The following is a 21,317-nucleotide window of genomic DNA, read 5'->3' on the forward strand; positions in this document are numbered from 1 at the left end:
ATCATTTACATTTCCGCGGTGAAACAACGCAGCCAGGACCGTGTTGTTCCTGTCAGGTACGTCAATAAGATTACTGGCTTGCATAAATGCAAGACTGAACAAGGAAAACTCCCTAGAAACCTGCCAAAAAGCCCACCAAACATTTCCTGTAGTCATCTTCCAGGTTGCGCTAGAGCCCAAGAACTTAAACCTGCAATCCAAAAAGGTTTCTCTTACATTTTAAAGAGACAGTGTAACGAGCTGCGCATGCGCAAGATTGCTTTGTCCATATGGGCTTAAAATTCTTTTTTACAGCAAATATTTAACGGTGATGTGTTCTTTTAAAGCTAAGGCAAAGTAGAATTATTTTGAGGTCAGTTTGCGTTGAATAATCTTTAACTCGTTCCGTGTTTCCAGCCCTGTCAGGTCGCAGCGTGATCAACTTCACAATTCGCCAGTGCTAATTGTCTTGTGCAATTGTTTTCTGCCAAAAACGATACAGGTCTTCGAAATTAGTTTTCAAGAGGTTGACTCAGGAAAGTCCTTGTGATATTACTAAAAACCCCAAGGAAAAACTGCACATGTCTTCGGGAGCTTGAAATTTATCGCCGCGTTTTAAATGCAAGTGTCTTATTTTCAGTAAGGTTTGTAAACTGAAGTTGTCGGGTGTTTGCCAAGACAGGCACGGAAGGCGTGTTCGAACTATTCGGTCACAACACTGGGACTGTAATACGATGGGAAGAAAATTGTGTAAAATTCACAAATATAAACATATCAAAAATAATTCTGATAAGTTTATTTAACATCAATTCTGTCTTAAATTCCAAACATGATTTGTTACCCACAAGGGCAACTATTTGAGTTAGAAACAAAACTAGAGGGCCAGAACAATGTTAGCAATTAGTCAGCGGTGAAAGAATGGGCAATTTATTGACCAAATTACTGTTCATCGCCCCCTTTCGTGGGGGAATATGTTTCTTTCGAATATTAGAAAAAAAGACGTCACAACTTTCACAATAAAAAGAGCATCAGAAGATGTGTTGTACCAAATTTGAATTATGATGTTTTCTATTATTCTAATTAAAACAGCTAAAGAAAGCATAAGAGCAGCTATTTAGAGAAATGAAGTTATTGACCAAGGTTGAAGCGATATTTTTTCCCATAAAAAGATGTGAAATATTTTTGCTCCAATAACCACTTCGGCACACCTTGGGCGTTTTTACGTCCTCCCAAAGGAGACGGCCCTGGGAAGGTTTGTGCAGCGGCTCTGTTAGAATGACGTCATCACCATGTAATGCTGCGAATGTCAAAATTGCTTTTAATTGGTTTCCTATGAAAGTGCTTTCTTGAATGCCCTGGCAAAACCAGATTCCCTTGAACCTTTAAACTCTTCTCTTGATGACGATATCTCTTGACGTTTGACTCTCTGATTTAATTTTCCTCTCCAGCCTCCGAAAATGAGACAAGAACAGGACAATTATCTTCCCTTTTCCGTTTAACCCAGGTAAATTGGTACTGAAAGAAGAAACACAAGGAGCTTACAATGTAGTTCTGTGGGCTAAAGCTACCAAACTAACAGTATACAACCCGGTTACAGTTGAACCTCTAGTAAGCGGCCATCCTTTCGTAAGCGGTCAGTTATCAAAGTTCCAAAATTATTGTCAGTAAAATGCTATAAAGAAAACCCTTATAACCGGCCACCGTCCCGTGGAGAGATGTTTCAAGTCCTGACCCTTATGCCACCCAAAATTTAGAGCACGAAGTTTCACTTTGTTCTCGAAAAGGCGATGACAGATAAGAGTCCAAAATAGAAAGTAACGGCTGATAAAAACATACAAACACAAATTTAATATTCATGTTCACTTAGCAATTAACCTGATGGTAAAAAAATATTCAAAGTAGACTAACTTCTGTTATAGTGCGTCAACTCGTCCGTATTTGAATAAATTTATGTTTCTAGTAAGCGTCGAGCTAGTTCCTGATGAACCCTTATTAAGCGAGATTTACTTCCAAGGAAGTGAGAAGTGAAATCGTTTAAGTGTATAGTTACACCTTTTCATTTCAATTTACAATCTGAATGCTTGAGTGAGGGGTGGGGGGGGGGGGGGGGGGTTCACAGGAGTCTTTCATTGGGTGATCACATACAGTTTCATTCCCGGGCATCTCTGGAGAGGACAGCTGGGGTGGGAAAAAAAAAAACGTTATTTCAAAGTATTACACAATTCAGCTGTTGTTTGATTCCAATCTCACCTTTCCTCTTGCTTTCACCTTGGTTAGAGCGCCTTCCGAATTTGCCCTCACCATCTGCATGACAAAAGTGTGACAGAATAGTTTAGCTTTAAATATTCAAATTGAATATTTCCGACAAATTCACGTCACTGATAGACTGGAGACCTGGAAGTGTTGCAAGGCTCTCTGACAGCTACACTTGTCCTTCCTTTTCGCCCTTGTCTCACGCTCTGGATACCTCACCCCTCCCCTCCCCTCCCCCCCCCCCTCCCACCCCGACTCTTTATATCTTATTAGGAGGCTTAGGAAAATGGATGCAACTATAAGTAAGAACCTTTAACACCACTCAGCTCTTGGTTTCAGTCTCACCTTTCGGGGTGTGTTCCCTTTGGCTAGAGCGTATTCCGAATGTGCTCTCGTAATCTGCATGAATAAACATAGGATAAAATAGTTCAGTATTTAATAACTACTTATTAACCGAGAGTGAGGTCTTTAGGGGAAAATCTCAAACCGAGACCTTATCGTGTTGAGCGAGCGATAGCGAGGTCAATACGGCAATGCCAAAGTTTGAAATTTTCCTGTAAAGACCGAATGTTCGTGATTAGTAAGTTGTTTATTATATAAAATGTTTAAGCAAGCAACAAAGCAATAGCTTTTTACTTTTTTGGCGGGGGGGGGGGGGTGAGAAAGAATGCCTTAGAATTAGCCAATCACAGCACGTGTTATATCGCCTACAAACACGAGTAATATAAGAAATATTCGTATTGACCGCTTCCCGACAGCTTCAACTCTTTAATAGGCTGGAGACCAGGTAGTATTGTGCGGTTCTCTGACAGTTACAATGTCCTTCTTTCTCTTCATGGCGTCCGTACCTCACGCTCGGCAGGCCTCAGATCAGTTAACCAGGAATGGAGTCCATTTCAAGTACGAAACCAGTCGAGAAGGGCTTTAAATTCCCTGCTTTTCATTGGGCGAAAAATCAGTCTAGGCCAGCGTGCAAAAACATCTCCTATTTCAGACCAAAATGGTCAAAATCTATATCCTAACAGGAAATGAAAATGGAAAATGATTGCCACTATAAATAAAGAACCCTTCAGTAAGAAGATCAGGAACCAGAAATTAGGAGCCGTCTGCTAGTCTAAGATTACGTCTTACGCCCGTTGAATAGCATCATTTACTTTTATTTTTACATCTTTTCGCATCTACATACCGGTGAGAAAAGCCCTATCCATAACTTCTCCAACTGCTCGACTTGCTTTTCTCTGCCTTTTTGGTATGATAATAGGCTTTTTAGTGTTTCTTTCTCCTTCTCTCTAATGGTTGGTTCTGCTGATTGTAGGTCCGCAGCTCGTGCACTCAGATTATTATGTACGGCTCTTAAACTGTGGTACGTGAAGTCGTAGAAGTTTCTTCTCACCAATTCATCGCACCTGCAAGCTTCGCCCGTCATGCCAGTGACTTTAGTGTAGAGTTCTTGAAGGGTTCTACTATGTCTGTTGATTAACTCTAACTTGTTAGTGATGGGGAAAGATTCTTCCTTCAGCTCGCCTTTCTCGAGACTTGACGTTATGTCTGAGAGCTTTTCTTGTAAACTTTTGAGCTCCTCAGAAATGTCAAGATCTTTGACTTCTGATGATTTCATGATTTTCGTTTCTTCAGGTGTGTTTACTGTAATCTGGATGGTGGCATTAGCAGAGTTATCCAGTTCCTTACAAGGAAATTAAAAATTAACAAACAAGTAAGACGCGCCGAGGTTTTATCTTTGTAATTCGTTTGCATGTAGTTACTCCGTGCCAGCATTTTTATATCTATATAGCGAGATAACTAGTTGGAATTTTGAGGTACCTTGACCTCTTTTAAAATATCTTACCCCAAAAAAAAAGCAGCGCGCATTTTTGTGCCTACAATCTAACTGCCAGTTACTTTCAAAAAGCCTCAGTAAAACCCCAGCCTCTACTGCTGCACACAATTTTTCTCCAATTGTTAGAAATGCTCTCTAAACTGACAGTTTTGCTGACAGAAATTTAAGGCATTTTGGGGTTTTCAATAGACCAATTTCGATACATTAAAATTCCGTCTAAGACAATAGACCTCAGCACGAGGCTCTGGGGAATAAACCCCACAAACTCTGTAGTTATTCCCCAGAGCCTCGTACTGAGGTCTATTGTTTCAGGCTGAATTTTAATATATCGAAATTGGTCTATTCAGTTTCCAGTCTCCCGGCCCACCATGTTGGATGTGATGACGTCAGATGGGTGTCCCAGCTGCCCAGTCTTTTCACGAACCACGGAAATGGTTTTCCTTTGATTTCAATAAAACTTCTGTTGTTGTAACAAGGGACGGTAGATTAGCAGTCAGTTAGGTACGGAACTGAAGTCTTCACGTAACGGACAAAAATTGAATTATAAACCCCTCGACCTATCTGTTTGGTTTTTTGTTTTCGTACACACAGTTGAATCCTGCTCTCTCAAACTTTCAAAGGAAACGAAAAAATGTTTGAATGGCGAAGGTTTGAGACAGGCAATAATAAATGATTGAAAAATATGCCCAAAATTAAGGTAAAATGACTTGAGCTCGAGACAGTGAAAAGTTCGAGATAGCGAGGTATACAATTTCAAGTTGTTGTTTTTTCTTTTTCGATTCAAACGAAAGTAGTCACGTTTGACTATATAATAACAGGGGAATTTCGTCAGTTGCCCATTCGCCTAGTTTGCAGTCAATTCCATATGCATTTTAGTAATACCTCAAAAAGAGTCTCAAATTCGTTTTCTTCACTCTCCCATACAAGGAACTTCTTTCTTCCAGTGCTGTCTCTGGCCAGCATGATCTGAGTCTAAGTCAAAAACAATGCACAGTAAATGAGCCATGTCACAACACTCAGGACAAGACCGAACACAAGTATTTTCCCCCGCCCCCTCCCTCCTCTACTTCCCCCTATCCGAGAGTTTGCAATCTCTTGACAAACATATCATCAATACCCGCAGGAACTTTTTAACCAGCTTGTAGATTACTTCAGTAATTATTGCCGGGATTTCTAAAGGCTTGGTTTCTTTTTGGGTTTTCTCATCACCACTACCACGATGTTTTCCAATAATGTATTTCATATTGTTATGTCAGAGCTGTTTTCACTTGAGTGTCGAAAGCGATTTGCATTTTTCCTTTGGTTTTGCATTACCACGTCAAACGAAAATTAAAAATAAAACTGGCACTATTTTCTGATCCAATCACAAATAAAACCAAAACTAATTGTAACTCACTCACACGTTTTTGCGCGCTTCGCGCTAGTACATGCGTTTACTTTGGGCTGTGAATGATTGGTTCACTTGATTCACTGTCTGTGTTTTTTGACACTGGCCAAAGTGAATGATTTCCCTAGTTGTACTTGGTTTCAATAATTTAGCATTCAACCTCTTGGCAACATTTTAGTTTTACACTGTGGTGACCGATCTGTGAGTGAAGTCAACTTACCTGGTGTGCGTCATCTAGCTTAATCGTCTTTTCAACCTCGATAGGGATTGTAAACCTCCTGTTTAACGGAGCTGTAACAGAAGAGGGGAATAAGTTGTCATTCTCCAATAAACTACAGACACCGGGGCAGGATTAAATAAGCTTTGTCTCAGGGCGTAATCAGCGCCCCTCACAAGTTAGACTGATTTCGGTTTATTATACTACAAGCATAACATGTTAATTTTGTTGAATAGTAGTCATAAACTGGTTATGAAGCGACTGGTTAAGATTTAGTTTTCCTAGTTTTGTTTCATTTTATAATTTTTTTTTTTTTTCACCTTTTCCCTTCATTTGAGAGGGTTTTTTCAAGATTTCATCCCTCTGTCTGATTTAAAAAATCTATTTTATGTTCCTTAGTACCTTAATTATTACGTTGATAGTGAATGCGTTAAGTGGGCTGGTACCTCAACGGATGGGGGTTATACCATAATCTATCCTCAGTGTTATTTTTTCACTGTTTTGGTCTGGCTTGAGAGAAACGAGCCTGGACCACATACCAATCAATCTGTCAGCCAAGGTTTGAAGTCCTATGTTTGCCAGTGCTGTAGCTAACTTTTCACGAGTGGCTCCTTGTTCTCCCTCTTGCTCCATCCACTTCACCAAAAGAGCGATGCAGCATTCCTTGTTGCAATCTTTCTCACTCTCAGTAGCGGTAATAAAGGCCTCTTTGAACCCCAGCTCTCGTGCCAAACCTTTCCATCTTGTTCCAATATCATCGGGAAGACGACGACCGTGAATTTCATACTCAGTCAGTCGATGCAAAAAACTGGAATTTCCTGAAAACAAAAAAAAACACATCACTCTTATTAAGGAATTTAAGTTCTTTATGCGAAATTATAGGGAAGGCGAGCGGGTCATCACAATTCCATTAAAGGCAACAGGGTTGGGATTTTTTTTACTTCTATCTCTGCCCTAAAAATTAATTCAAAGATGAAATATTTTTTCAGCGACAAAATTAAACGAGGAAAAAGAACATTTGGAAATCAGATCGCGCACCGAGAGCTCACGGACGAAATTAACCGCTTCCGAAGATTTCTCTATTTCAGACCTTGCAAAAATCGCTCGACGAGAGAGGGCACATCTACGGGACGAAGAACTGTTCTCTGTACTGTCCATAATATTTGTCGAGTTATTATTATTATTTTGTTTTTGTGCTCGTTTATGAAGCTCGCCTGCGGCTCCATCCATAAACTTGCAAAAAAACCGAAGAAACTGCGCAATGTTTTGGAAGAGCAATTTGCCGAAACTCTTTCTAGCGTTCCATCTCAGCGGTCCGTACATGTATTACAAAATTCGGATCCTTCAGGGACAAAATCTGCGATTTTTGCTACCCTATTCATGACCTGGTCAAAAATGTGATACCCTATTTACGAACGTTGCAGCTGGCACAGTTGCCATAAACATAAGTTACGAAGGGCTTTTGTTGACGGTCTTATTGATAATATGAAAAAGTAGCTTCCTCGAAGGAACATACCCAATTCAAGACTAGACTGCTAAAACCATACCCTATTCAAGATCAAAATAGCCAAAATCGACACCTTATTTATGACCAAAACGGCTGAAAATCCCTACCCCTTGGGGCCGCACGTACCTATATATCCCATATAAGGGAGTACCTCCCCCGGGCCTATCATCTGTTATCCAACGCACGGTCGTGGAATAATTGTACCATCCAGTATACCACGGTTTTCCCGAGAGTGTATTTTCTAATTGGCAGGGTAATATTGTAGTAAGTCAGTCCTATCAGTTAAATCATAGCAAACGTGGCCTGTTTTCAACAACACCTATACATCTTAGAAGTGATGCATCGAGCTGATGAATAAGGTGACAGCAACCCCTCCTTCAGGCACTCCCCCAATCCCCTCCCCCCCTCCCTCACCTCCCTCCCCCCTAGCACACAACCCACAGCCCTATGGCTCACATGCAGAAATAAGCTCAATATTCTTACCCTCATTCTCAGAAGCACCAGCCATTCTTTTTCACTTATATAGCTTTACTTTACTGGCAACAACTCTGGAGATGGCTTATTGGTGACAGCAAATCTTTATACAGAGCGAGATTGAAAATTGTTTAAATGTCAATAAAGAGGATTTTTAATACAATAACTGGTCGGAAGTCCTACCAAATTATACAAAATATACCATTAATTATATTTTAAAAATGCCCAATTATTGGTGCCCACGTCGTTATCATTTTCCCACCACAATAGGTTACCATAGCAACAGAATGACTTACTATAAACAAAAACGAGCTTTGCGACCCCCATATGTTATTATCAAATTTTGATAAACCGAATAAGACACTACTTTTGACAAACTTTCCAAAAAATCTGTACGTGGGGTTCAGAGCCACCTTAACTTTTCGAAGAGTGGTTAAAATGATCCATCAAAGTCAAAGTCTGTAAGTGGTACAGTCCATTGATAATTATTATCTGTTCTGTCGGGGGAATATGAATGTTTTCTGGGACTGCATATTACATTTGTACTTTTATATACCTATTTTGTAAATTATAAATTATGACATAAAAAACTCTTTTACAGTCTTTTGCACAATGACCTTGCTCTAAATGTCATTGTGGGCAACAGATTCTAATAAACCTCGCAGCAGTTGAAACACAAAGTCAGTAAATGTTGATGTGTATGGTGCACAGTTTGTTTCAAATTAAATTACCTAGGTCAATTATGTTAAATATTTCTAGTTTATTTCACAAATAATAATTCACTATGTCGACTCATCTGAGCATGTTCACAGTGCATTTACTTGATCAGTTACGTACCCCATCGGCTTTGGATAATTTACTGACACTGACATTTGTTTATTTCTCGGTCAGTTGTGTGTTTCTTAGTCAGTGATGACATTAGAAATATACCACTGGCCAAATATTGTTTAAGTTCATTATATGGCACTACACAGCTTTCAAAAACAAAAACTACACGAATTTGGTCCGTATGGTTAAATCCTGACCAAGAAAGAACCATCAGACACATGCTCGGATTTACCTCAAGACTACTTTGTCATATGATAAAACTGAGTGATACAGATCTGGCCCAAAAATGCATAACTCATGACCAAGTAATACACAACTGCCCGAGTAATACATAACCAACCAAGTAATGAGGCTTTAATCAGACATACACTATATCTGACCAAGATTATAAAGAGCTGACTGAGAAATACATAACTGACCAAGTAATACATATCTGTATTTATTACATAAAAGTCAGTGGCATACCAAGTGGTAACAAATTGATAAAAATGATATGATATCCTCACATGTGAAGATACGATATCCTCACATGTGAAGACATCACGTTTGATAACATCTCTCTTTTGTCCCTTTAACTACACTTACGGTGGTCGAACACAGTTTTCGCGCGTGCTTTTGCTGATGCAATTCAGCGCGCACACAAGGATTTCAAAAAACAAACATGCCGTCAATAGAGCGATCATTTTATTTACTCAACACCCGCAGTATCTGTGCTATTTTTCTCTATAATTGAACGCAGTGTATTGATGGCTTTAGTCTTTTATCACAAATGTATGTTAGAAAAGGTAAAGATGCAAATAATTTAGCAATTCTCAGCTTTTTCTTTGTTACCGAAAGAACCCAGTTAAATGCAGCACATGCATAGTAAGTCAAAAAATTGCCATTGAATGAAAATTTGCACTCTCGGAAATACGCCTATTTCTCGAGAAACACCCATTAGAATTTCACGAAATTTGGCACGAAAACACTTTAGGAAATAAGTAACTGGAGTATTGAAAATAATTGAACTTTAACAAAGGAAACTCTATTCCAGTAAACCTTCAACAAGGGATAATTAAAGATCTCTCTGTTAAATTATTAGCAAAATGGTGTTAACTTGTGAGAATCGTTACAAGCTTGGTGCATGCAAATTATAAAGAAAATCTAAAGACTAGATTTTCTACAAATAAGCAAAACCGATTTTAAAGGCCTGTTTATTTTTATTCGTGTTGCCATGGCAATGGCACATACATCAGCTTAACTATCAAAAAACCAAAGTTTGTGTTGTTAACTTGCTTGCTGCCATTTTGGGCGACCGAGAGATCAAGGGTTTTAGAGAAAAAGGTGAGTGAAACACAGGTATCAAAAACTGTGTTAAGCCAGCTTAAATTTGTTGGTGTATGATCAAAACATTTTCAGATCTTCTTCGGTCGTCTTCAGCAATCTTCAAAAAATGTTTAGAAATGTTCGGAAAATGCCTGGAAATGTTTGTCTGGCCTTCAGAACAATTTTGGAAAATCTTCAGAAATCTTCTGAAAGTGGTCAGAGATCTTCACAAAATCTACAAAAACGGCGTCATCAGCATGTCTATATAATAAAAAGAACAATACATGTTAGCTCGAAGATATGAATTTTATGTTCTTGTGGCAAAAACAATATCTCACTCGTTTGCTGCACTCACCCGTGAGTGTCACTCGAACATAAAATTCATATCTTCTCGCCACCATGTAATATCCTCTATGAGTAGTACATAACTGCCTTAGAAAATACTTAAATGACCAATACAAGATTAGTATACAAAACAGACCAAGTAATATATACTAGTTATGCAACATTGTTTGGTAGGATAACATGGAAATATACCCCTCAAGTCACTTGTATTTTCTTGGTGTACACACTCACTTTTATACGCCAGGGTAGTCTTGAGGTAAATTCGAGCGTACTGATTGATTCTTTCTTGGTTTGGATTTTGCGTACAGACCGTTTCCATGGAAATGGTCTAAAGCTGTGTATTGTTTGTTTTCAACAGCCGGCAAATTCAATAAACAAGCATAGCTCTAGTTCATATAATAAACTACTTACTAGCTTGCTTGAGGGTGACCCGTACTGGGAAATATTGGCCCTTGGTCATTTTTATAAAGACCAGTAGCTATATGCTCGGTCCATACTGTCACAACCTAGGACCAATATTCCCCAGTGCTGCCCTCACGCTTGGTTAGTAAAAGGTTAGTATGCCACAAGAGAGCGTTGAATAACTATTTTATACCATGCCATAGAAAATACAGTGGCATGATGGGAAGGTTGGATGAAATGCCATCGAATATACAATGGCTTTCCTGTATTCTGATTGGCTGTATTTTCCATGGTACAGTATAAAATACAGTACATAAATAACCAAGTAACACATAACCCATTACTGACTAAGTAACACGGTACATAACTAGCTGAGTAAAGTAAGACTGACTAAGTAATACTAAATACTTTTTAACTGAGAGTGGGGTCTTTACAGGAAAATCTCAAGCCAAGCCCTCGCCATGTTGGCCGAGCAATAGCCTGGTCAATACAGCAAGGTTGAGGTGTGAGATTTTCCCGTTGAGACTGAATGTTCAAGGTTTTTTAAAATAAGTTGCTTGTTAAATGGACTTTCTGCTTTGTTTTTGTAGGTCTGTAATCGCCTGTTGGGTATTACCGGGAAATAATGCCCTAGAATTAGCCAATTAGAGTGTGCATTAAATCAGCTTCAAACACAAGCCATATAGTAAATTACATAACTAACTGAGTAATACATAACTGACCAAGTAATACATAATCCTGGGGTGGGTACTCCCAGAAAAATTGGGTGTGGTATGCTTCCCAAAACTCTTACCCAATTTGTGACCTCACCAAAAATTTGATACCCTCTCTATGACCTGGCCCTATCAATAACCTGTTTCAGACGTGGCTTATAATTAGTTCCCTAGTTCAGACCAATGTTAAATTGTCATTAACATAATTTATGAAGGGCTTTTGTTGATGGTAATCGATAATGATTAAAAAGTAGCTTCCCCTTAAAAACATACCCAATTCAAGGCTTAAGAGTGCAAAACCATATCCATAAGTGGCCAAAACTGATACCCTATTTATGACCAAAAGAGCTGAAAAACCCTACCTTTTGGGTGCATACCTAAATAGCCAAGGTATCTCGGTACCACCACCCACCCCTACCCCTAGTACATAACTAACTGAGACAGAGTAATAGAAAACTGACCAAGTAATACAGTACACAACTAACCGAGTAATACAAGACTATAAATATATAAGTGAACAAGTATTAATACAGTACATAACTAATTTTGTAATACATAACTGACCAAGTAATACAGTACACAACCAACCAAGTAATACATCACTGACCAAGTACCATAGTACAAATTAACTGACCGAGTAACACATAACTGACCAAGTACTACAGTACATAAGTTACATAACTGACCGAGTAATAACTGATCAGATAATACAGTACATAACTTAATAAACCGAGTATTAAATACCAACTGCATGACCAAGCAATTACACCCGGCAAATTATACAGTACAAAACTCACTTCAAAAATTTATTTCATCTTGCTTTGATCTACGCAATATTCTACTTCCAAATCAAACCAGTGTAACTTGATTGCTATATCACAACATTATTATACGATCACGATAATCGTTACCGTTTTAGTTTTAATTTACAAAAGCTTTTGCAACACTGTATGTATTTATGGTCATGCAAATAGAGCTACAATTGTGGTTGTTGTCTGTTCACTTTGACACTGATAGAGACGTACGCAAGCTATAGGAGTAGTAAAGAATTGACCAAGTAACACCGCGCCGTGATGACCGAGGAATACACACCTAACCGGGAAATAACTACACAACTTCCTGAATAATGGCGATACACGAGCGATATTAAATAGTTCTGAAATAAACTAGAAATACTTAGAATTCTCGACCCGTCGGGTAGTTTTGAAATAATCAAACGACGCCAGACATGAGGCAAACCCGTTCACTTACCTCAGGGATCATGAAAAGAGTTAAAAGTGATTCCCTTGTCATCAGATTTTAGTCCCGATCAGGATTTATCCCTTACTCCATTTTAGCCAGCCCTGAATATATATTGAGAGCTCCGGATACGGAACGTGCTTTCCAATGACCCGTACAACCACCTCTCAACAGACTACCAAAATAAACAGAATACCAATTAAGGGGGAGTTAATGTAAGTTATTTAGCCACGAATTTGCCCAGGGCAGGTTCAAAACTGCAACAATCATTGAAATGTCGCTCAGGTAGGGTTGTTAAATAAAGAAATGCTCATCACAGTGTCACCATCACAGTATCAACGCTGTTCTAAGCCTGTGGCACGCCCCTGACTCACCCCTCCCCGGCCATAACCACGACATGCACATAACGGCACGGGAGGAGCACGTGATCAAGCCTGTCAGGTGAGTCGAGAGGATTGTTGGCTTGCACGAAACTAAGAAAAAGCTTGACTGCGCGGAGTAAACACCCGATAATTTAATAAAAAGTTTAAATGAAATATAAGAGCAAATAAAATAAATAAATAAAATAAATAAATAAAATATAAACCTTGAGTCTATCGATTTTTTATATCATTTTTTTTTTTAATATCATGGTCTATATATGTAGACTACCAGTGGCCTCTTTTTTTTCCAACTTATATTAACACTCCACAATAACAAAACCAGTGGTAACTACAAATGGGGGAATAATAAATAAAATCGGGCAACTGATCCGAGGGGGTTACTCCCTTTAATATATATACGGAGAGGCTACGCCCGAAAGAGGTACCTTTTTCAGGCTTGAGGTACACTGTAGAAGAGTAGGCATTTCACAAGTTTAGGTACACATTGAAGGGTAGGGAAATCGGTCATTTAGTCATTTAAAAGGGCCTTAAAATATTTCGCACAGACGCACTAATGTCGCACACGCTTTTAACTCGTTTCAGATCTTCCCTTCACATAGAAATTTATTCCATCCAATTGTAGATCGAAACACGGTAACTGAAAATAACAAAATTAAAAGCACGGGAATGAACATAAAATAACTAACAACGGCCGAACATGAAGAACGCAGAAAAGCGGCAAAGCGAAATAAACGAAGAAACTTACAAGACGAATGTGACGAACCAAACACGAACCGAAAAGCTGTAACAAAACCAGAGACGCTCACAGAACCCAATGACGCTACTAACTGAAATAAATTACACGCGAACCGATCTTATAGAGTATGCAAATGAACATAACATATGCAAAAGGGCACAAAACAAAGGAAACTAATTACGCGAAACTTAACACCAAACGCGAAGCTAAAGGCATGAACAAATCTCACAAATTCTGGCGCCTAATGCACTTTATGGCTGTATCATTCAATTTATCAAGCACTACTGACAGATAAATGACAAGAAGATTTCCCTTTTTGACGATTTACTTATAATATAATCATAATACGGGCAGGTTATAAAGAACGTGAAAGCCGGGTATAGGAAAGAGGCACCTTTTCTGTCAAAACGGTTTACAAAAGGGTAAGGGGTTGGACCTCGGGGCGGATCCTCCCGTATAAAACTTTGTAGAGTACCTCACCCCGACTGATCCTTACGTCAGGGAGAGGAGATGAAGACAGAAATCAAACAAAAAAGCGAACTGTAAAATATATTTGCACGATATTTCGGGTTGGAAAACAATCCTTCTTCGGGGACCGAAAAAAGAACTGTAAAAAAAAAAAAAATGAGCAGTTACGTTGGATGGGGGTTACCATAAAAGTTCAGAAATATGAAATACTTATAATGATTGATTAAAGTAGTTAATCAGCGGTGAAAGAATGGACACTGAATTGACCAAATTACTCAAATCAATATTCTTTGCCACTTTCTTGGGGAAATTTGTTTCTTTCGAACATTAGATAAATAGACGCCGTTTATACTTTCACAATAAAAGAGCACCAGGAGATGCAAACTGATAGTGTTTTTAATTATCCTAATTAACGAAAGAAATCATAAAAACACCTGTTTACAGAAATGAAGTAATATGCCAAGTTTATAGCGATGTTTCTTCCTTTGGGAAAAAAAAGAGATTAAATATTTTTGCTCCAGTTACCACTTAGGCACACAGCGAAAAAAAAACCTTGGGAGTTTTAACGTCCTCCCAGAGAAGATGGTCAGGGGAAAGCTTGTTCGATGGCTAAGTTAGAATGACGTCATCACCATGTAATGCTGCGAATGTCAAAATTGTTTTAATTGGTTTTCTACGAAAGCGCTTTCTTGAATGAAACCAGCCCTGGTAAAACCAAATTCCACTCAACCCTTAAACTCTTCTCTTGATGAGGACATCTCTTGACGTTTGATTCTCTGATTCACTTTTCCTTTCCAGCCTCCCAGAATGAGAGAAGGATAGGACAATTATCTTCCGATTTCTCTCTTGTCGAGGTGAATGAGTACTGTAAAAAGAATAATACAAGAAAATTACAATGTAGTTCTGTGGGCCAAACTAGAAACCTGGTTTAAAGTACCACTAAAGCAGGTCAGTTTTAACACCACACCATAGGATTAAGATTCACGTCCAAAGAGTGAAATATTTTAATTATGAGATGCCGGGGTTACGCTTTTTTTTTTTTTTTTTTTTTTTTTCAAATTGTTGGTATTTTTCACGGACGTTTTGCATTGAGTTATCACTGACATAAAATGTTTCATTTCTCCTCACTGGAAAGGCGAGATGGGGCAGGAGAAATCGATATTTTAGGTGCTCTGACACCGACGCAGAGGTTGCTTCAGCTCACCTTTCGGCTTCTGGTCCATTTAGTTGAATCGCCTTTCGAAGTGGCCGTATCTGAATATGCTCTCACGTTCTACATGACAAACATGTGACAAAATATTTTAGTAACAAATATTCGTATTAAATATTCCTGACAATTTCACTTCGCTAATGGCCTGAGCAGGTTTGTTCGGTTCCAATTTTCCCACCTTCTCTTTTGAAACGACGCCAACGAAACAATGTCTGTCGTTCAGGAAAAAAAAAAACAACCACACGTACGAATTGTTATCAAAGAAAATAATTATTTTTTCATATGAGCCAAGTTTGATTTTACTTAAGTTTGACAGCAGACCGACCTTTACTTTTCCATAAACTCTCAGATATTAGGCTTGTTCCGCGCCTAGCCATGTTTGCCTCTAGCCTCTGTCAACCTCTTGCTAAAACCACTGCGCAGTTAAGTCCAAGAATGAATTTGAAGTTATGTTAACTAGCTGTTTTAAAAGTATATTTCTCTTCTTCTCGGGAAGAAATCAAAAATGATTTTAATTCTCGTTAATTACCTTCGCATCACTAGGTGGTTTACCGAGTTCTCTCACGGGTGGTGACGACTGAGATTTCTTCAAAGGTGGTTTCATCTGTAATTTAAAAAACATTTTTGTTTTCTTAAAACTTTTTTTTCTATTTTTTAATTCGAATGATGATACTGTAATTTTAAGTAGAAATGGTTCTAATTTTAATTAAGTTAATTTTAATGGAGTTAATGAACAATACTGTGGAAGAACATCATCCATATACCAGAAGAAATGTTAACCAAAAAACAGGTTTCATTTATTCAGTTCCAGTTCATGTTACATCAAGAGAAAATGAGGTCTCTTAGATATATGTAAATGAGTTCTCTGCCCTTTCATATACCTCAACTTGTAAAATCCTACGCTTTTATATACCTGAAGTCTGAACTCGAAAAAGGTGCCCCTTTCGGTCGGAGCCTCCCCATATAGGCCATTCTAGGGAGTACCCCGGGAGGGTTAAGCTCATTACCAGGCCTTTACCACCTAGGATCCTGTCTCCTTTCAGTTTTCGGAAAGAAAAGCAACGAGGAGGCTAGGAAAATGGAGATTATAAAGTAGAGCCGTTGTAAGGATAACGGATCAAGGAATTCGAAGCCTTTTAAGTATACATGTGCAATACGAATAGTGTCATTTAGTTAATTGATTTACCATTATTTTTCGTAATTACATACCGGAGTGAAAAGCCCAATCCATAACTTCTCCAAATGCTCGACTTGCTTTTCTCTACCTTTTTGGTATGACAATATTTTTCGTAGTGTTTCTTTCTCCTCCTCTTTCAGGGTCGGTTCTGCTGATTGTAGGTCCGCAGCTCGTGCACGCAGATCATTATGTACGGCTCTTAAACTGTGGTACGTGAAGTCGTAGAAGTTTCTTCTCACTAATTCATCGCACTTACAAGCTTCACCTGTCATGCCAGTGACTTTAGTGTAAAGTTCTTGCAGGGTTCTACTCTGCCTGTTCAGTAAATCTACCTTGTTTTGAATTGGGAAAGATTCTTCTTTCAGCTCGCCCATTTCGAGATTACGTATTATGTTTGAAAGCTTTTCTTGCAAACTTTTGAGTTCCGCGGAAATGTCGAGATCTTTCACTTCTGATGTTTTGATGATCTTTGTTTCCTCGAGTGTGTTTACGGAAATCTGGATGGTGGCATTAACAGAGTTCTTCAAATCCTTGCGAGGCAATTAAAAATAAACAAAGAAATAAGACACCCTGTTTTTCTCCTTAGTACTCTGTGCTAATACTATTTCTATTTATACTCTGCCATAGAAAATACAGCCAATCAGAATACAGGAAAGCCGTTGTATATTCGACGGTATTATATCCAACCTTCCCATCATGCGCTGCTCGTATGTCACTTTGTTTGTGCCTGCCACTGTATTTTCAATAGCATAGTATGAAATAGTTATGTAACACTCTCTCATGGTATACCATGAAATATCCCACCTGTTACTTCAAAAAAATACAACACACTATTTTGTACTTATAATGTAACTGCAGGATACTTTAAAAGAACTTCCCGGTGAAACGACAACCGCCACTGTTGTACGCTATTTCTGTAGACTTATTAGAATGCTCCGTAAACTGTAAAAAATTTTCCTGAAATATATTTTGATACATATGTCAGCCATTTCCAATTGGGCGTTTCCAAATGGGTTTCCCCTACTTCCAACTCCTTTTACTTCCGGCTTCCCGGCCCATTACTCCTCGCCCCCCCGGGGTTCTCTTTAAAAGCCAAAAGTGAAGCCAGTCCTTTTACGTTCCATGGAAAAGTTTCGTTGTTTTCAATAATTTTTTTTGTGCTCTGAAAACGGAGAGGAGAGAAGCAGTCACTTGGTCACGGATAAGTGCCCACGGAACGGACAAAACTTGAAATAAGAACCCCTCTACCTATCTATTCACCTTCTATTTTCTTTTTTTGATCATATATAGTTGAATTGCGCTATCTAGAAACCAAAAATGTTTGAGATGTCGGGGATTCAAAATATAACTGCTACAAAATGATTGAAGCTCGAGAAAACCAGGTTTAATAGTATGCAATATATATCTCCTTTTTTCATTTGAAAACAGTTATGTTTAAATGCTGTAATATCCTGTGGATTACGTCAGTTGCCTGTTTGCCTAATTTGTTATCAATTCCATCAAGACATTCCGTGTAATACCTCAAAAAGAGTCTCAAATTCGTTTTCTTCACTCTCCCATACAAGGAACTTTTTCTTTCCAGTGCTGTCTGTAGCCAGCATGATCTGCGTAAAAAATCAATATACTGCAGTAAATGAGTCACTGAAAATGCCCAGGACAGGACCAAACAGTGTTCCCCACCTCCCTCCCCATCCCACCCCGAGTAGTTGACCTCTTGACCAGTCTATTGTCAATACCTGTGAGACAGTTATTTTAACCAGTTTCTTGATTACTTTTGTAATTATTCGGCATTTCTAAAAGCTACTGACACTACGTTTTCAATTCTTATTTCGCATTGTTCTGTTACAGTGATTTTACCTGAGTGTCGAAATTAATTCGCGTTTTGGATTACCACACTAAACGATCGGCTAGAAACTCGCGCCACTTTTGCATCCAAACAGAACTATTGATATACATTGACCTCACTATCTCTTTTCTGATTGGCCGAAAGCGTAAAGTGAATTTTCGAAATCAGAGCCTGTGACGTCATCTAGCTACAGATTATACAATAATCATGTCAAGGACACTCAAGGTCAAGGGTAATCATGTCATGTATGACCGCGGTGCATGATTTCTAAGGGTAATCATGCCAAATTCGCGCGCTTTGTGTTGCTTGCCGTCAGTGAAGAAGCAAAAACATGACTTCCATTGTTTATTCGTTCAATATATAATAAAATAATTATTAGATTCGGTTTTTGTGATATCCAGAATAGTCAAGGTCTTAGCAAGGGTTATCAGCTTCGGCAGATAACCCCTACCTCTACCTTGATTATTCTACATATCACAAAAACCTCATCCAATAATTGTTCAAAACCGAAACCAATCGTGACCCGCTAGGTCGCACACGTTTTACCGCGCCTTGCATCGACAACATGTATTTACTGCGAGTTTTGATTGGTTAACTGGATTGTCTCTGTTATTTGTGATTGAGCAGAATGAATACTTTGGTTTTAATTTTAACGACACTCAATTCAATACCGTTCAAGTGCAAAAAATGAACCAGGATTTAAAAATCTTAGTTGTACTTAAACGTCTCAGGTAATACTCCCACACAGGTGTTATACTCTGTACTTGCCCCAAAGTTTCAATGAGTCGACTCACCTGGCTTCCGTCATCTAATTTAATTGCTTTTTCCACCTGGGTAGGCATTGTCCCATTCCTGCACATGTTTAATGGGCCTGCAACGGAGGGGCTTGAAACATTACTGAGAATTTTGACTTTATAATAAGGCTAAATATAAGAGAAACTTTTACCTCATACCAATAACAGGGCCACGAAGTTTTGAACAAACCGCACTGACACGGAAGAACAAGTGGTCATTTTGCAATAAACTACAGACACTAGCTAGGGTAGGTTCTTTTGCGTAATCAACATCCCTTATAAAACAGACTTCAGTATGTGATGCAAGCGTAACATATCAATTTTGTTAAATGGTGATTATAAACTGATTGTGGAGCAGCTGGTTAAGTTTTAGTTTTACTAATTTCTTTTTTATTTATTTATTTATTTATTTTGGGTTTACTTGGGAAGTTTTTATTGGGGAGTGTTTAGTTCAAGTTTTCATCTCTCTATTCGATAACAAAATCTATTCATGTTCAATTTATTACAAATTAGGTGGAATGCGTTGAATGTCAGCTGGCACTGTGAGTGGATGGCAGTTATACTATATTCTATTTTCAGCGTTTTCTCTTGATTTCAAACAAAGTCTAAACAACATACCAATCAATCTGTCAGCCAAATTTTGAAGCCCTATGTTTGTCAGTGCTGTAGCTAACTTTTCACGAGTGGCTCCTTGTTCTCCCTCTTTCTCCATCCACTTCACCAAAAGAGCGATGCAACATTCCTTGTTGGAGTCTTTTTCACTCTCAATGGCATCAATAAATGCCTCGTTGAAACCCAGCTTTCTAGCCAAATCTTTCCATCTCGTTCCAATATCATCGGGAAGATTACGAGTGTGAATTTCACTCTCAGTCAGTCCATACAAAAAACTGGAATATCCTCAAAAAAAAAATTACAGCACTGTTGTTAAGGAATTTAAGGTTTTTTTCGCGCAAAGAGAAGGCGGGTCATCACAGTTTCACTAAAGCCAACAGGGATGAGTTATTTTTATACTTCTAACTCTAGCCTAAACATAAAACCAACAATGGAATATTTTTTCAGTAACAAAATTGAACGAGAAAAAAAGGATTTGGAAACCGATGACGCGCTGAAAGCTTACGAACGCAACGAACGGTTTCGACGTCACAATGGCTCCACTCGATCAAAGAGGACAGACATAGATCAGATTAGCCTTGTCCTGGCGTTCAGTTGGTTGGATTGTAGTGCTAAGAGTGCGAATGAAAAGAAGACCAATAAACAAGGACAAAAAAGAAAGGAAGGAAGGAGAAGGCGAGTAAAAAGGTCCTCGCCCCAAGCTCCTCACATTTTTCTACTCGCCGTTCTTCTCTCTTTTGCACTGCTCCCCTTCTAACAGAACGCCTGGAGCAAACCAAATTAGATACAACTTTATTCATCTCTTATTAGATGTAAGGTTACCCGGCCTGTAGGCACCGCGAGTACGGAGAAGCCTTGAACTCGAGGGGCGAAGCTGCGAGGGGATTGGTGCGAATATCCCCGAGGAAATAAAATTTTATTTCCTGGCGGAAATATAATGGCGGATCGGTCGCCAATTACGCATTTGCTGAAAGATTGTTTAAAAAAATCTTACCTTCATTTTCAGAGGCACCGGCCATTCTTTATCACTGATACGACTTGACTTGACTTTGCTTGCAAAACTCTGGAGATCAGTAGCTGACGTATGAAACTCAGCTGAGGGGAAAATGCAAATTCATTGTTTATACCGCTACAAAGAAAAGTTTTTAAAAGCTTAAAGCAAACTAAACGAAATTTAGTCGTTTGCAGTATTTTGCCCGCTACCTTGTTCTAGATGTTTATGTGGGCAATTGATCCTTCTCAGTGTTGCAAAATGTAACAGTTTTCTCCCTGTGATGTACTTTTGATAGCTGACTTCACGATTTATCGTCGATTATCTTCTAAACAAAACTCTTACTTTTCTTCCCCGACCATGGCTAGGGCTGTATCACGACAGGAAGGTCAAGTCGCCAGACATTGAGCGACGGAGGAAAAATCCGTTCGCTTACTTCAGTCAAAAGAAGTAATTTCCTCGTCAAAACAATGACAGACTTCTTTCCTCGAACGGGAAATTTACCCCCTGCCCAAACATGCATTTTAAGTTCTATACGTCAATGACCCGTATCATGACTCCCAAAAGAGTCACGAACAGTACAGTATACAAATTAAGGCTAGGACAGGTGAGTT

At 38.7% G+C, this 21,317-nt stretch overlaps 2 protein-coding genes across 3 annotated transcripts; both read right to left on the bottom strand.

Moving 5' to 3' along the window:
* Positions 1-753: 753 nt before the first annotated feature.
* LOC110051012 (uncharacterized) lies at positions 754-12,965 on the bottom strand. 2 transcript variants are annotated; one of them, XM_089298478.1, is made up of 9 exons: positions 12,499-12,965; positions 7,664-7,757; positions 6,213-6,491; positions 5,677-5,747; positions 4,952-5,041; positions 3,419-3,916; positions 2,578-2,631; positions 2,230-2,283; positions 754-1,494 (listed from the first exon to the last, which is right to left on the bottom strand). In XM_089298478.1, exons 2-9 carry the CDS (start codon positions 7,686-7,688, stop codon positions 1,411-1,413), a joined length of 1,155 nt encoding a protein of 384 aa, XP_089154604.1. In that variant the 5' UTR covers positions 7,689-7,757; positions 12,499-12,965; the 3' UTR covers positions 754-1,410. The 2 variants fall into 2 exon arrangements, with proteins under 2 accessions (XP_089154604.1, XP_089154605.1); XM_089298479.1 differs by lacking the exon at positions 12,499-12,965 and having other exon boundaries at positions 7,664-12,480.
* A 1,486-nt stretch (positions 12,966-14,451) lies between these two features.
* On the bottom strand, positions 14,452-21,230 carry LOC110051024 (uncharacterized). Its single transcript, XM_089298476.1, has 9 exons — positions 20,916-21,230; positions 20,707-20,807; positions 19,719-19,997; positions 19,101-19,177; positions 17,981-18,064; positions 16,493-16,990; positions 15,813-15,887; positions 15,278-15,346; positions 14,452-14,938 (listed from the first exon to the last, which is right to left on the bottom strand). The coding sequence occupies exons 2-9, from the start codon at positions 20,729-20,731 to the stop codon at positions 14,855-14,857; spliced, it is 1,191 nt and encodes a 396-aa protein (XP_089154602.1). The 5' UTR covers positions 20,732-20,807; positions 20,916-21,230; the 3' UTR covers positions 14,452-14,854.
* Between the last annotated feature and the right edge of the window lie 87 nt (positions 21,231-21,317).

This window comes from Orbicella faveolata, unplaced genomic scaffold, assembly GCF_042242905.1.
Source record: "Orbicella faveolata isolate gen_17 unplaced genomic scaffold, um_ofav_v1 contig_3, whole genome shotgun sequence".
Classification (NCBI taxonomy): domain Eukaryota; kingdom Metazoa; phylum Cnidaria; class Anthozoa; order Scleractinia; family Merulinidae; genus Orbicella; species Orbicella faveolata.